Source organism: Mus musculus, chromosome 11, assembly GCF_000001635.26.
Source record: "Mus musculus strain C57BL/6J chromosome 11, GRCm38.p6 C57BL/6J".
NCBI classification, from domain to species: domain Eukaryota; kingdom Metazoa; phylum Chordata; class Mammalia; order Rodentia; family Muridae; genus Mus; species Mus musculus.
In genome coordinates, this window is record NC_000077.6 from 4,796,063 (window position 1) to 4,808,338 (window position 12,276).

General features: G+C 43.0%; 1 protein-coding gene across 16 annotated transcripts in view; it reads right to left on the minus strand.

The window, feature by feature from the left end:
- Positions 1–12,276, minus strand: part of Nf2 (neurofibromin 2) — a 91,906-nt gene that overhangs the window by 38,424 nt on the left and 41,206 nt on the right. For 12 of the 16 annotated variants that reach the window (XM_006514569.4, XM_006514571.4, XM_011243670.3 and 9 more), the window contains 4 exons: positions 12,195–12,263; positions 10,192–10,274; positions 7,616–7,691; positions 3,799–3,933 (listed from right to left, as the gene is read on the minus strand). In XM_006514569.4, coding sequence (XP_006514632.1) covers positions 3,799–3,933; positions 7,616–7,691; positions 10,192–10,274; positions 12,195–12,263 — 363 coding nt within the window. The remainder of the gene's footprint in view (positions 1–3,798; positions 3,934–7,615; positions 7,692–10,191; positions 10,275–12,194; positions 12,264–12,276) is intronic. The other 4 variants (XM_006514574.4, XM_006514572.4, NM_001361677.1 and 1 more) reach the window with 1 other exon arrangement.

The following is a 12,276-nucleotide window of genomic DNA, read 5'->3' on the forward strand; positions in this document are numbered from 1 at the left end:
AAAAAGATTAGCCCAGAGGTTCAGCTCTTGCCTGTATGTGGCTTCCATCCTAAGGACCAAAAAATATAAAACAAAACAAAAAGGTGTAGCTGCCTAGCAAATAAACTTACAGGGGCAGTCAGATTCCTGGTTATTTCTTTACATGTTTATCTTATAGTCCAATGAGAAACGAGCACACATAGGACCAAAAACAAATTTTTTAAATCCTTAGTTTGGTTTTGGGTCAGGTTAATTTAGTCAAAGTATTCCTCTGGTGTGGAATATTATTTATGAATTTCATAAGCTTATTTCTTGCCCTGCTACTGAACCCTAGAGCTGTCAGTAAGAAGCCACAAGTAGTATGGAAACCATAGGCTCTATTTCACACCAAGCCAGATAGGAAGAATCAATCAACTTTTTTCCCCTTTATTTTTATTTTTTTATTAGATATTTTCTTTATTTTACATTTCAAATGTCCCCTTTCCTGGTTTCCCCTGGAAAACCCCCTATCCCATTCCCCGTCCCCTTGCTCACCAACCCACCCACTTCCAAGCCCTGGCATTCCCCTATACTAGGGAATAGAGCCTTCACAGGACCAAAGGCCTCTCCTCCCACTGATGCCAGACAATGTTATCCTCTGCTACATAAGCGGCTGGAGCCATGGGTCCCTTTATGTGTATTCTTTGGTTGGTGGTTTAGTCCCTGGGAGCTCTGGAGGTACTGGTTGGTTCATACTGTTGTTCCACAATCAATCAACTTAAAATAAAGGAACAATTAATTCTGTTTTAGCAGAGTGACTGTCATAGAGAACTCCAAAAACTACTTCCTACTATGGCATGACAACGTAGCTTGGGGTCTGCTTGCCATATAAGGTATTGATGTGATGGAATATGATGGTACCTTACCCCTAGAGAGGGCACATTAGAGTTTGTGGTGTCAGGACATACTAGGGGACTTTAATCCTTGAGCTCTCTGAAAAACCTGTAGTGTGCAAGTGTGGGATGTGTAGTGAACAGCCTTTGTGAAATTGGAAGGTGAAGCACTAGTTACACTGCGACACACCCACTCTGTTAAGTCCTGTGGAGTTTCCAGTTTAAGGACTTGAAAGGGAGAACTACCTAATGCTCACGTCCCAGGGTAACCAGCAATTAAACAACAGCAGCCACAGTGCCTAGGATTAAGAAAGGCAATTGGCTGGCAAGTGGCTCAGCAGATTTAGGTGATTGTCACCAATCCTTTAAAATTGAGTTTGATCCCTGGGACCAATATAGTATAAGTAGAGAAAAGACTTCTATAAGTTGTCCCCTGACGTCTACACATCCACCCTGGCACATGCTACATCCCTTCCTCCAATGTTTGGTATGATGATGCACACCTGTAACTCCAGCATTTAAAAACTGAGCCATGAGGTCATACTGCAAGACCCTGTCAAGAGAGACAGACAGAGGGGGAGGAAGGAGGAGGAGGAGGAGGCAGGATAAAGGCAAGTTCAATTTGCCTCAGCAAATAAACGAGTAATTTAAACAAGATTGAAAACTAGTATTTTCCTTGAGTTGCTAAAAAAGAAAAACAAAAACCAAACCAAGCCAACAAAACAAAACAAACCGCCCAGGAAATATGCTCCAAGAACTGCAGGCAACATAAATATCACTGTTATTCACTGTCCAGGTTGCCTCATTCGGCCTGGTGTCTCGTGTTCTTACAGTCCAGCCTCTGGACCACTCTGATAAGCAGGAGCTCTGGCATCAGGTACCCTAGTCCCCGGTCCTTGTCACTTCACTCATCAGACACAAGAGCTCATTTTCTGGTGACATGGATACTGAATATATCCCTGCCTTATCAGTAAATTCTGAGGACTTGATCAGACAGCCAGGAGTAACACATATATAATTAGAGGCCCTGGGCAACCCCATTTTACTCATTTATTTATGGAAGGATGAGTTACATGCCCGGGCCTACATGTGAAGGCCAGAGTATACAACCTGTAGGACTTTGTTCTCTACTTTTCCAACATGAGGGGCTTAGAGGTTGTACTCGGGTCATTAGGCCTGATAGCCATGTCACCAGCCCACACTGTACTTACGTATCAGAGCGGTCAAGTCATTCTGAAGCAGATTTCCTGGAGAGAGAGTACTGCACTCTCTACATCTGTTTGCTCTATGAAGCCTGGCACAAAGTCCAGCAATTCCTTTAAGCTGGGCATGGTGGCATATGTCTTTAATCCCAGCACTCAGGAAACAAAGAGAGGTGGGTCTCTGTGAGTTCAAGGCCAGCCTGGTTACAGAGTGAGCTCTGGGATAGCCAGGGCTGTTACACAGAGAAGCACCTGTCTCCAAAAACAAAACAAAACAAAACAACAACAACAATAATAATGTCTTTTAAATTAATGATGAGGAGGACAGGGAGATGCTAAGTGGAATGTAATTACCTTGCATATACAAAGTTCTGGGTAAACAGAATTAATACATAAAACAGGACTACTGCATTTAGAGAAAGTCGTTATCTTATATGGAAATATGTGAATGCACTCTGGGCACAGTGGCTCATGCTGTAATCCCAGAATTTAGGAGGCTGAGGTGGGAGTATTGCTGTTAGTTCAAGGCCATTTTGACCTACATAGAAATATTTTAACCCAATTAATGTTATTTAAGTTCCTCAAACTTTATTCTCTGACCCTTAGAAATATGGCAGCTTGCTGTCTTCATTCATGTCATCACTGAGAGAAACATCCACTAATAGCTAATCTTGGTCGTCAGTTTGTATCTGGAATCAACTAAAACCCAAGCATCCTGGCATTCCCGAGAGGGGCTTCTTCTCTTTTCTTCTTCCAGCAGTCCACAGGACAGGACACAGAAGAAGGAAGTTTGTGTTTGCTGGCAAGTTTCACTCTTGGGCGCGAGTTCATCTGCCCTGTTGCTATAGCATTCCTTCACCAATATCAGAACCAACTTCATTGGGATTACAACACAGCCTAAACAGCAGCTGCTCTTCAGGAATCTTCTAGGCCTTAAATACAGACTGAGACTGAAGAGACATCCAGCCTTGTGGATTAGACACTACTGGATTCTCCACCCCACTCTCCAGTGTGAGACAGCCATTGTTGGCGTACTTGGACTTCATGCTGTAAGCCAATCTAATTAATACTCTTTTAATATACATACTCATCCTATCAGTTGATTCTCTGGAGATTCTTGACTAATACAACCCTTACAAACACACAGCTATCAGCCTGACATAGCGGTGTACGTATACTTTCAATCCCAGCATTCAGGAAGTAGAGTTGAAGGCTGGCCTGGTCTATATAGCAAGTCCAAGGCTAGCCAAGACTATATAGTGAAAACAAGTTAAAAAGCAAAACGAAAAAAGCAATTCCCTCTGCCCTCCACGAAAAGAAAAAAATTTTTTTACATGCAGGCACACATGCACACTTTTCCACTACATGTACTAAACACAGAACACAGAGAGAAGCTTAGTACAGATCACACTTAAGATATAAAGAAACAGAAAGCCAAATAATCAGGAAATGTTCCTCTTTTCCTTCTTTCTGTCCTTTGGGGCTTAGCCCTGACAGGTTGAGCTGCTTACTCTCTTGTTAGTCAATAGTAGGGTTTAGCCATGCTCTAGAAAAAAGGACGTCAAAACTTTCTGTAAGTACTTTAAAAATCAACACCCAGAGTTCAAAAGCCTGGGGATTAAAGGGCTTTCACCGACAAGGAGATGGTCTGGCTTGGAGAGCTTCGGCAAAGAAGAGAAATGGGAGCGGACCTTTTGCAGGACTCCTGCACCATAAATGGCATCTATAGTACAGACATGTCCTACCTCCTTGTCGCTGTAGGAGATGTTTCGGATTTCATTCCATGGGAAGGAGATCTTGGGGGTCAGCCTGTTCTCAGGGTCATAGATATGAAGCCCAAGAGCATCCACTCCAAGCAGCAACTCTGTGCCCTTTTTATTCTGCAGAGCCAATAAAGAGCAGCTGTTGTCAGCTTCCAGCTGGTGATTTTATTCAACTTTCTACAGAATCTGGCACACACTGTTATATCTGACAAGTTTCAACAAGTCCCAACAGAAATCATGGCTCTCTTGTAACCCAGAAGGCTTCCAGCTTCTAGATTTGGGGAAGCAGAGGCAAAACAATACCATTTTTGTGATTGGTGTGTCCCTTACAGGTATCAGTGTGGATTCAGACTCCTGTCACTGGCTTGGTAGCTAAAGAAATGGTAATTTAAATGTTGAAGTACTACTAATTAAATAACCAGGTTATCAAAGGGAGAGCTAAAATCCACACTTTTGAACATTTCTCCTGTTACAGGAAAGATAGTATTCTTGTCTGGCATGTACAAGATCCTGAATTTGATCTTCATCATCACACACACAAAATTTGTTGGATTTCTAGAAGAAATGTTTAGGTCTAGGGACTAAACAGCCTCATTTTAGGTTAAAATGCAGCTCCATGTAGTTTTACTATATAATACCCCAATGTGGTATTAGCTGCAGTATCTAGGTGGTGGGTATATATGGCATTCACTAAAAACTTCATTCTCCCATGTTTCAAATGCTTGATAATTGAACATTGGAAGAAATAAAAAAATAAATTATATATAAATTACACTTCAATGAACTTGTTTAAAACACCAGTTAACGATATGAATGCTATACCTCTGAGAGCAGCCCTAGTCAACAGTTATTGCTGCCAGAGGCTTAGTGCACGACTCCCAAGCTACTGACCAGCTGTGGAGCCACTGCCCCTGTCCTCACAGGCAGCTGAAACAAAACTCCTCCCACACACAAGGAAGCTACAGCTCCCTACCCCTCGCTGACAACAAGGAAATTGAGACAAGACTCAAGGGAAGGAGAGCAGCTCTGCAAACTGAGATGGTGCCTGGGCTGTGACCAGAAGTACCAATCTAACAGCAGGTGTTGGGGGGAGGTGAGCACTTGAAGAGGAATCTCTCTGCTCCTTCTAACACCTGAAAGCAGGCACTACCACCCAGTCAGAGCGTGGTCTATTTGTCTGAGAAGCGTTTAAAGCTGATGTGCTGACAGGAGGGAGGCTTGAATCCTCACATCTGAACAGCCCCTTATGGAAAACAAGGTATTTCCTTATGTTTCTGCTAAGTCAGCTTACATAAAGATAGAAAGGATTCCACCCTCTTCTCCTGCTGTGACTCTCACACTTTTATTAGATATTAGAGATGGTAGCACAAATAACACCTCTGAAATTGTTTTAATCACATGGTACTCCATTAATACGTACAAATATCTATCAGTTAAAGTAAAATGTATTAATAATTTCTCATCTCTAGTTAATAATAGAATTTAAGATGTCTAACATAAAGTCACTAACTTTATTGTTCAACATAAAAACATATAAAAACTAGTAAATGCTCATCTAATTAATGTAGAAATATTCCTTAATAAGCTGGTTTTTGGACTGCTGAGATAGCTTAGTGGATCAACATGCTTATACCCGATAACTTGACCTCAGTCTGACCCCAGGACCCACTTGGTAGAAGAGAATTCTAGCATGTTGTCCTCTGCCCACCACCACAAACATAGATAAACAAATAAATACAACAAAATATACAAATATATATTTTTTTCCTCCTCTAAGTAAAATAAATTTGTAAGAAATTCTGTTTTGGTTTTCAGAGAGGTTTTTCTGTGTTAGTCCTGGCTCTCCTGGAACTCACTCTATAGACCAGGCTGACTTCAAACTCACTTTTCAACTCACAGAGATCTGCCTGCCTCTGCCTCCTGAGTGCTCAGATTAAAAGTGTGTGTTACCACTGCCTAGCCCAAGAAATCCATTTTCTAAGGATTGCAAATGCTTTTTTCTTTTAAACAATTAATGTTGGTGGTGGGCAAGAGACAAAACCACAGAAATGCATTAGTCTAACCTCAAAGAAACAGATGTCAAACACAAACTAATAAAACTTTTAATTATTTAATACTTACTAATTTGTGTGTGTTGTGTGAATGCATGCTTATGCCACAGCACACATGTGAAGATCATAGGACCATGTGCCGTACAGTAAGAACAAGAGTTCTCTCCTTTCACCGTGTGAATTCCATGACCTGAACTCAGCATGTCAGGCCTGGCAGCAATTGCCTATCTACTACTCCATCTCACTGGCCCTCATGACACACGAGAAACAACCTTCTGCATTCTTTTTTATTCTTATTTTTTTAAAGATTTGTTCTTATTTTGATGGTTTTTAGTTACGTATTTCTGTGTCTGTGCACATAAGTGCAAGTGCCCTCAGAATCCACAGGCCTCAGATCCCCTGGAGCTGGAATGTCAGGCAATTGTGAGCCTCCCAAACCACGAGCTGGGACTTGAACTCAGGTCCTGCTACAAGTAAAATATCTTTTAGGCCCTTGCTTATTGTGGTAGTACATTTCAGTGTGCCCTGGTTTTTTTGTTTGTTTGTTTGTTTTTTGTTTTGTTTTTAAAGTTTTTTTTAAGATGTTTATTTATTGTTATACATAAGTACACTGTAGCTGTCTTCAGACACCAGAAGAGGGCGTCAGATCTCATTACCGGTGGTTGTGAGCCACCATGTGGTTCCTGAACTCAGGACCTTTGGAAGAGCAGTCAGTGTTCTTAGCTACTGAGCCATCTCACCAGCCTTTTGGGTTTTTTTTGAGACAGGGTTTCTCTGTGTAGCCCTGGCTGTCCTGGAACTCACTCTGTAGACCAGGCTGGCCTTGAACTCAGAAATCTGCCTGCCTCTGCCTCCCAAGTGCTGGGATTAAAGGCGTGCACCACCACACCCGGCTTATGCCCTGATTTTTAATGCAAAAAAAAAAAAAAAAAAAAAAAATCCACAAAAACCTGCATTTAGGAAACAAATTAAGTAGAAAGCTATCCTAGAATACTGAAATCATGCTTAATTCAATTTACTCAACGTTAACATAAAGGCTGTCTGTAGGACCCCAAAAGGGGGAAGCAAAGAGTTTGTGGGATAGTCCAGGGGATGGCTGCAGCTGACCTTCAATGGCTACTCCTCTGTAGCCAAGCTTCCTGGCACCCGCCACCCAGCAGTGAGGAAAAGCCCGGTACTTGGCATGTGCTCCTCTGGAGGAAGCCATGAATACCGCAGCCAGCAGCCAAATCCCCCAACGAGCGAGAAACACGCTCTAGGGCCAGACCTGAACAGAACACAAATGCCTTTCTCTGCAGAGGCATGGTTCCCGGAGGCCTGCAGACCATTAATGGTCTGAATAGAAAACTAATTAGCCTCACAGTGAGAACAAGAGTTCCACCCAAACAAATTAGGAATCTCTAAGAGCAGTGGGCCCCGGGGAAAGACATTATTTCCAGGTGCTCCTTGGATTTCCCAAGAGGCCGGAATAATCAAACATTACATGGCCAGCATTCCAACAGGTCTCTGCTAAGAAGAGAACCGGGCCTGAGTCCCTCAGGGTACCAATGACACTTAATTTGATCTATTTCTGATCTAATTCGAAGCCCCAAATGAAACCAGGCTCTCGACCTTGTCTTCCCGTTTCTTCTTTACTACTGAACCATAAAGACTCTAAGCACCCTGGGATGAGGAAGTGACCCATCTGCCTGTGTGGCCTCGACTCAGTCTTTCTGAGAGCCAGGGAACTGGGGAAGGAGTCAACGCACCCGGATTGTAAAGTAGTTCACACCATACATCTCCAGGTCCTGAGCTATCTTCAAATACTCCATTTCAGCTTCATCCCTGTGAGGAGAATAGAAGACACCATTATTAGGGCTAAGTGACAAGGATGAAGGACAGACTCTTGCCAAGTCAAATATTCTGAGCATGCCTCTGGTGAGATAGAAGGGACCTGCAGAAGATGAGACAGACCAGACACAGCAACACTTTTCTCAACCCAGAGATTCCCATCCCCGTGAAAATAAGAAAACAGATTCATTACACTGACTCTTGGCTTCAATTTCACACTCTGGCCTTGGTAAATAGTGACATCTGTCTCAAGTGATTTAAAAAAAAGAACGTGGGGGCTGGGAGTGTAGCTCAGCAGCAAAGCACTCACTCCGCATGCGCAAAGCTCTAGGTTCCATCCCCGGCATTGGCAGAAAGAAAAAACAAAGCCACAGTGCATTCATTCTTTCCGACCTCAAATGCACGAAGTCACTGCCTGTCTCTGTGTACTTCCTTAACCTAGAGCTTCAGTAATGAAGGGGCCTCTCTAGAAGCTGACAACACCCACTTTCCTGGTTTTATCTCTTGGGTTACTGCTGAAGATTAAGGCAAGAACTATCTGAGCCATAAAACCCAGGCCAGTAGGTGAATGCTTCTGTGTTGTAAGTCGAGCTTAAAGCAAGCTCTGGATGCAGCAGTGACTTGCAGAAAACTCCCTGAGAGGTAAAAGTACTGAAGTATTTAACTCAAGCTTCCCTGTGACCTTGTTCTTGTCCTCTCTCTCATCTCGAAACACTCTCGAATGGATTTAAAAATTCACCCTGAGAGAATGCCAAGTGTTGGCAGGCAGGCGGAAGAACCAGAAATCACATACACTGCTGATGCAAAGTGATTCAATTACTTTGGGAAACTATTCAACATTACCTATAACAGCAAAAACCAAGAAACAACCCAACAACCTAGGAGTCTTTCAACAGTAGAAGGGATAAATAATCTGTTATAGTAATATACTGGAATTCTGCACAGTCATGAAAATGAGGGAAAATATCACTACACGCCATGCACTCAAATCTCACAAGATGATCTTGAGGAAAAGGTGGCACTAAAAATAGAAATTGGTTTTATTTATCTAAAGTTTAAAAATGGTTGATGGTGGCTTATGGGTGCAGCTCAGTGGCAGAATAGTTACTTGCCTAGCATGTGAGAGACCTTGTATTTCATCCTCAGTGCTACAAAATAGTAATATAACAATGGACAGTAAGGGAGGGCAAAACTAATCGATGTGAGCACTAATTAGAAATTGGGGGAACTGGGCTGGGCACGGTTACACAAGCTTTTAATGCCAGCACTGAGCAGAGGCAGGTAGATTTCCGTGGGTGAGGGCCAGCCTGGAGAACACATAGTCAGCTCTAGATAATGACTCAAAAAGAAAAAGAAAGAAATTGGTGAAATAGGTATCTCTGAGTCATCGTCTAGTTCTTACTTACCATTTTGTGGTAAATAATCAAGTAGTATACTCAAAATCTGTCTATTTGGTGGGTATAAACAAAAAATAAAGATACAGGAGCTAGAGAGATGGCTCAGTGTTAAGAGCACTGACTGCTCTTCATGAGGGCCTAGTAATTCCTAGCACCCACCAGAGTCCCACAACCATTCAGTTCCAGTGCCCTCTTCCGGCCTCCTCAGTCACCTTGCATGCACATGGTACACAGACATACATGTAGGAAAAATAGCCATATACACAAAATAAATCTGAAGAAAAAAATATAGCAGGAAGCTGATTTGAAGGACTGGGGTAGGGCGCCTAACACAGAGATGATCAATAGCTGAAACTACCAAGGGAATACTTAAAACAAACTATACATTTTAGTGTTTTATTTTATTTGAGACAGGGTTTCTCTGTGTAGCCCTGGCTGTCCTGGAATTCGTTCTATAGACCAGGTTGGCCTCAACTCACAGAGAACACCTACCTCTGCCTCCTGAGTGCTGGGATAAAAAGTTTGTGCCACTACCACCCAGATTGTGTTTTAATTTTAATTTAGTAAAATTGCAGATTGACTAAAAACATAGGGCAATAGGAACATTCTAATACTGCTGATGGACATGTGCCAAAAGGTAAAAAATTTTCCTTAGTGTCACCTACCAAAACACAACTCACCCTCTGGACTTGTGTACCAAGATGAGACTGTGCACTGCAGAGCTTTCTGTAAAGGGGAAAGCATGCAGGGATTCTAAGTGCCATCAACACATGCCTGAATGCAAAAACAAAGGGCTCCAGACAGTGTTCAGCTAAACTGCCACCGAGCGCACCGGGTTTGTACACCCTAGGTTTCAACCCAGGGTCTCACGCATGCTAGGCAAGCTCTCTACCACTGAGCCACACATCCAGACTGTCACATGCCCACACTACAATAAGGATGTACATAAAACTGAAGAGCAACATTATTCCAGCTCTGGCTTGTTTTATATACTTCAGGACTGTATTGTGTCCAGTGAGCACACCCTAGTTTTACAGTTCTTTAAGGGTAGGGGAGGAGGCATGAAGGACTATAAACCAAGGATGAAGCAGCCTCACCTGGCTCTGCCCCGGTGCTCCGCATACCAAGCCGTAATTCTCTCCTCCCACATTTCCGGAGTCATCTGATAGAGATTTATCACCTACCAAAAGACAGCAAAAGAAAAGCCCACATGCAAAGCAAGTCTGGGTATTGTTTGCCATTTTTATTATTATGGCTCATTTTTACAAAACAACAGAGCTATTTTTAAAAAGCTGCATGCAGGGAGAGGCACACATAGAGGTGGGTGTGTAAACAAGCACTGTTCCACTAGAGCAGCAACCGGAGAGCTGCAGGATGCCTCTAGCCTAAGTACACTCCTGGGCTAGGAGTGGCCCTTTTGGCTGCTGGGGCTGTTCATCTCAGGGACCACCCTGACAGTAGAGCAATGCTTACTCACTGGCCGTCACTGCACAGAAGTCATCAAAGGACAAGGAAGGCAGGGTTGGGGGAAAGCCTTTATTATCCAGGGACAGATGATAAGTGGGGCTGTAAGATAGGAGGCAGCCAAAGGCTGCTCTGTGTCTAACGAATACAACCAACAAGATGGAGGATTAAAAGGCCCTTCCCAACCTCATCTTCTCTACCCCAAACAGCTCGGTTTTGCACAATGAACACACAATCTCATGGCTCCCTTAGATCAATGCCACTCAACCATCTTCTGAAATTGCGGCACCACAAAACCATCTATAGGCCACATCCGACTGTCATTTCAACATTAATTCCACAAACTCTTGCTGTTTTGTTGTTTCGAGACCAAACCCCACTCTTTAGCCCAGCCTGGCCTTAACCTCGTGATCCTCTTGCCTCTGCCTCTCGAATACTGGGAGTTGAGATGTGTGCACTATGTGCAGCACTAAGTCCAGTACTCAGGAGACTGAGGTAGGAGGATAGTGAGTTCACAGGCAGCTCAGACTACAGAGCAAGAGCCCATCAAAGAACAACAGGGGCTAGAGAGAAAGCTCAGTAGGTAAAAGCACTTGCTTTGTAAACTTGGGGGCTTCAGCCTGACCCCAGTACTGACAGACATGAAGAAGCTATTGGCTCTTCATTGATAGCTCTTAGGGGAGAAAAAAATCATACTTTTTCGAGTAGAATGACTACTGGGTGTATTAACTACACCACAGGCAGCAAAACTCAGGAGTAGCTAGACCAAAAAAAAAAAAAGGAATCTATTACATTTGTTGTTATTATTTAAGAGAAAGAAAGAACATGAAGCTAGATAGGTAAGGAGATAGGGGAGGACCTGGGAGAAGTTGGAGGAGGAGAAAGATTATGATCAAAGAAGCTGAGTAGTGGCCGGGTATGGTGGCGCACGCCTCTAATCCCAGCACTTGGGAGGCAGAGGCAGGTGGTTTTCTGAGTTCGAGGCCAGCCTGGTCTACAGAGTGAGTTCCAGGACAGCCAGGGCTACACAGAGAAACCCTGTCTCAAAAAACCAAAATTAAATAAATATATTATATTAATTATATATACAGGTAGATTACATATAATATGACTATATAATAATATTCTCAAAGAATAAATAAAAATATTAAAACAAAAAACCCAGCTCAGGCATGCCTATATACATGTCTGTAACCACACCACTTGGCATAGAGACAGGCAGATCTTGCAAGGTCATTAGCTGGCTACCTAGCCTAAATGAGAGCTTCCAGTCAAGAGACCCTGTCTTAAGACAGTAAGGAAAGAACAATAGAGGTACAGAGGAACCCAGCTTTTGTTCTGTTTGTGTAAAAGCGTACACACACCTGTACACTCACAGGAATACAGCACACACACACACACACACGAGACACACACACACACAGAGAGAGAGAGAGAGAGAGAGAGAGAGAGAGAGAGAGAGAGAGAGAGAGAGAGAGAGATATGCTTAGCTAAGATTCCATACTCTTTTCTCAAGATTGTGAACTGTTCCTGCAAGTGTGCCTGCTGAGTACTCCCTGCACTCTTCAAGTCATCCGGTGGCTTTCCTTCAGCCACATATGCTGTATTTTCCCAAACAGAAAATTTGATTTCTTACCCTTTTCGGGAGCAATTCCTCTTGGGCTAAAAATCCCCGCTTGTGCACAGAGGGGTCATAGTCGCCATACTGGAAAGGAAAG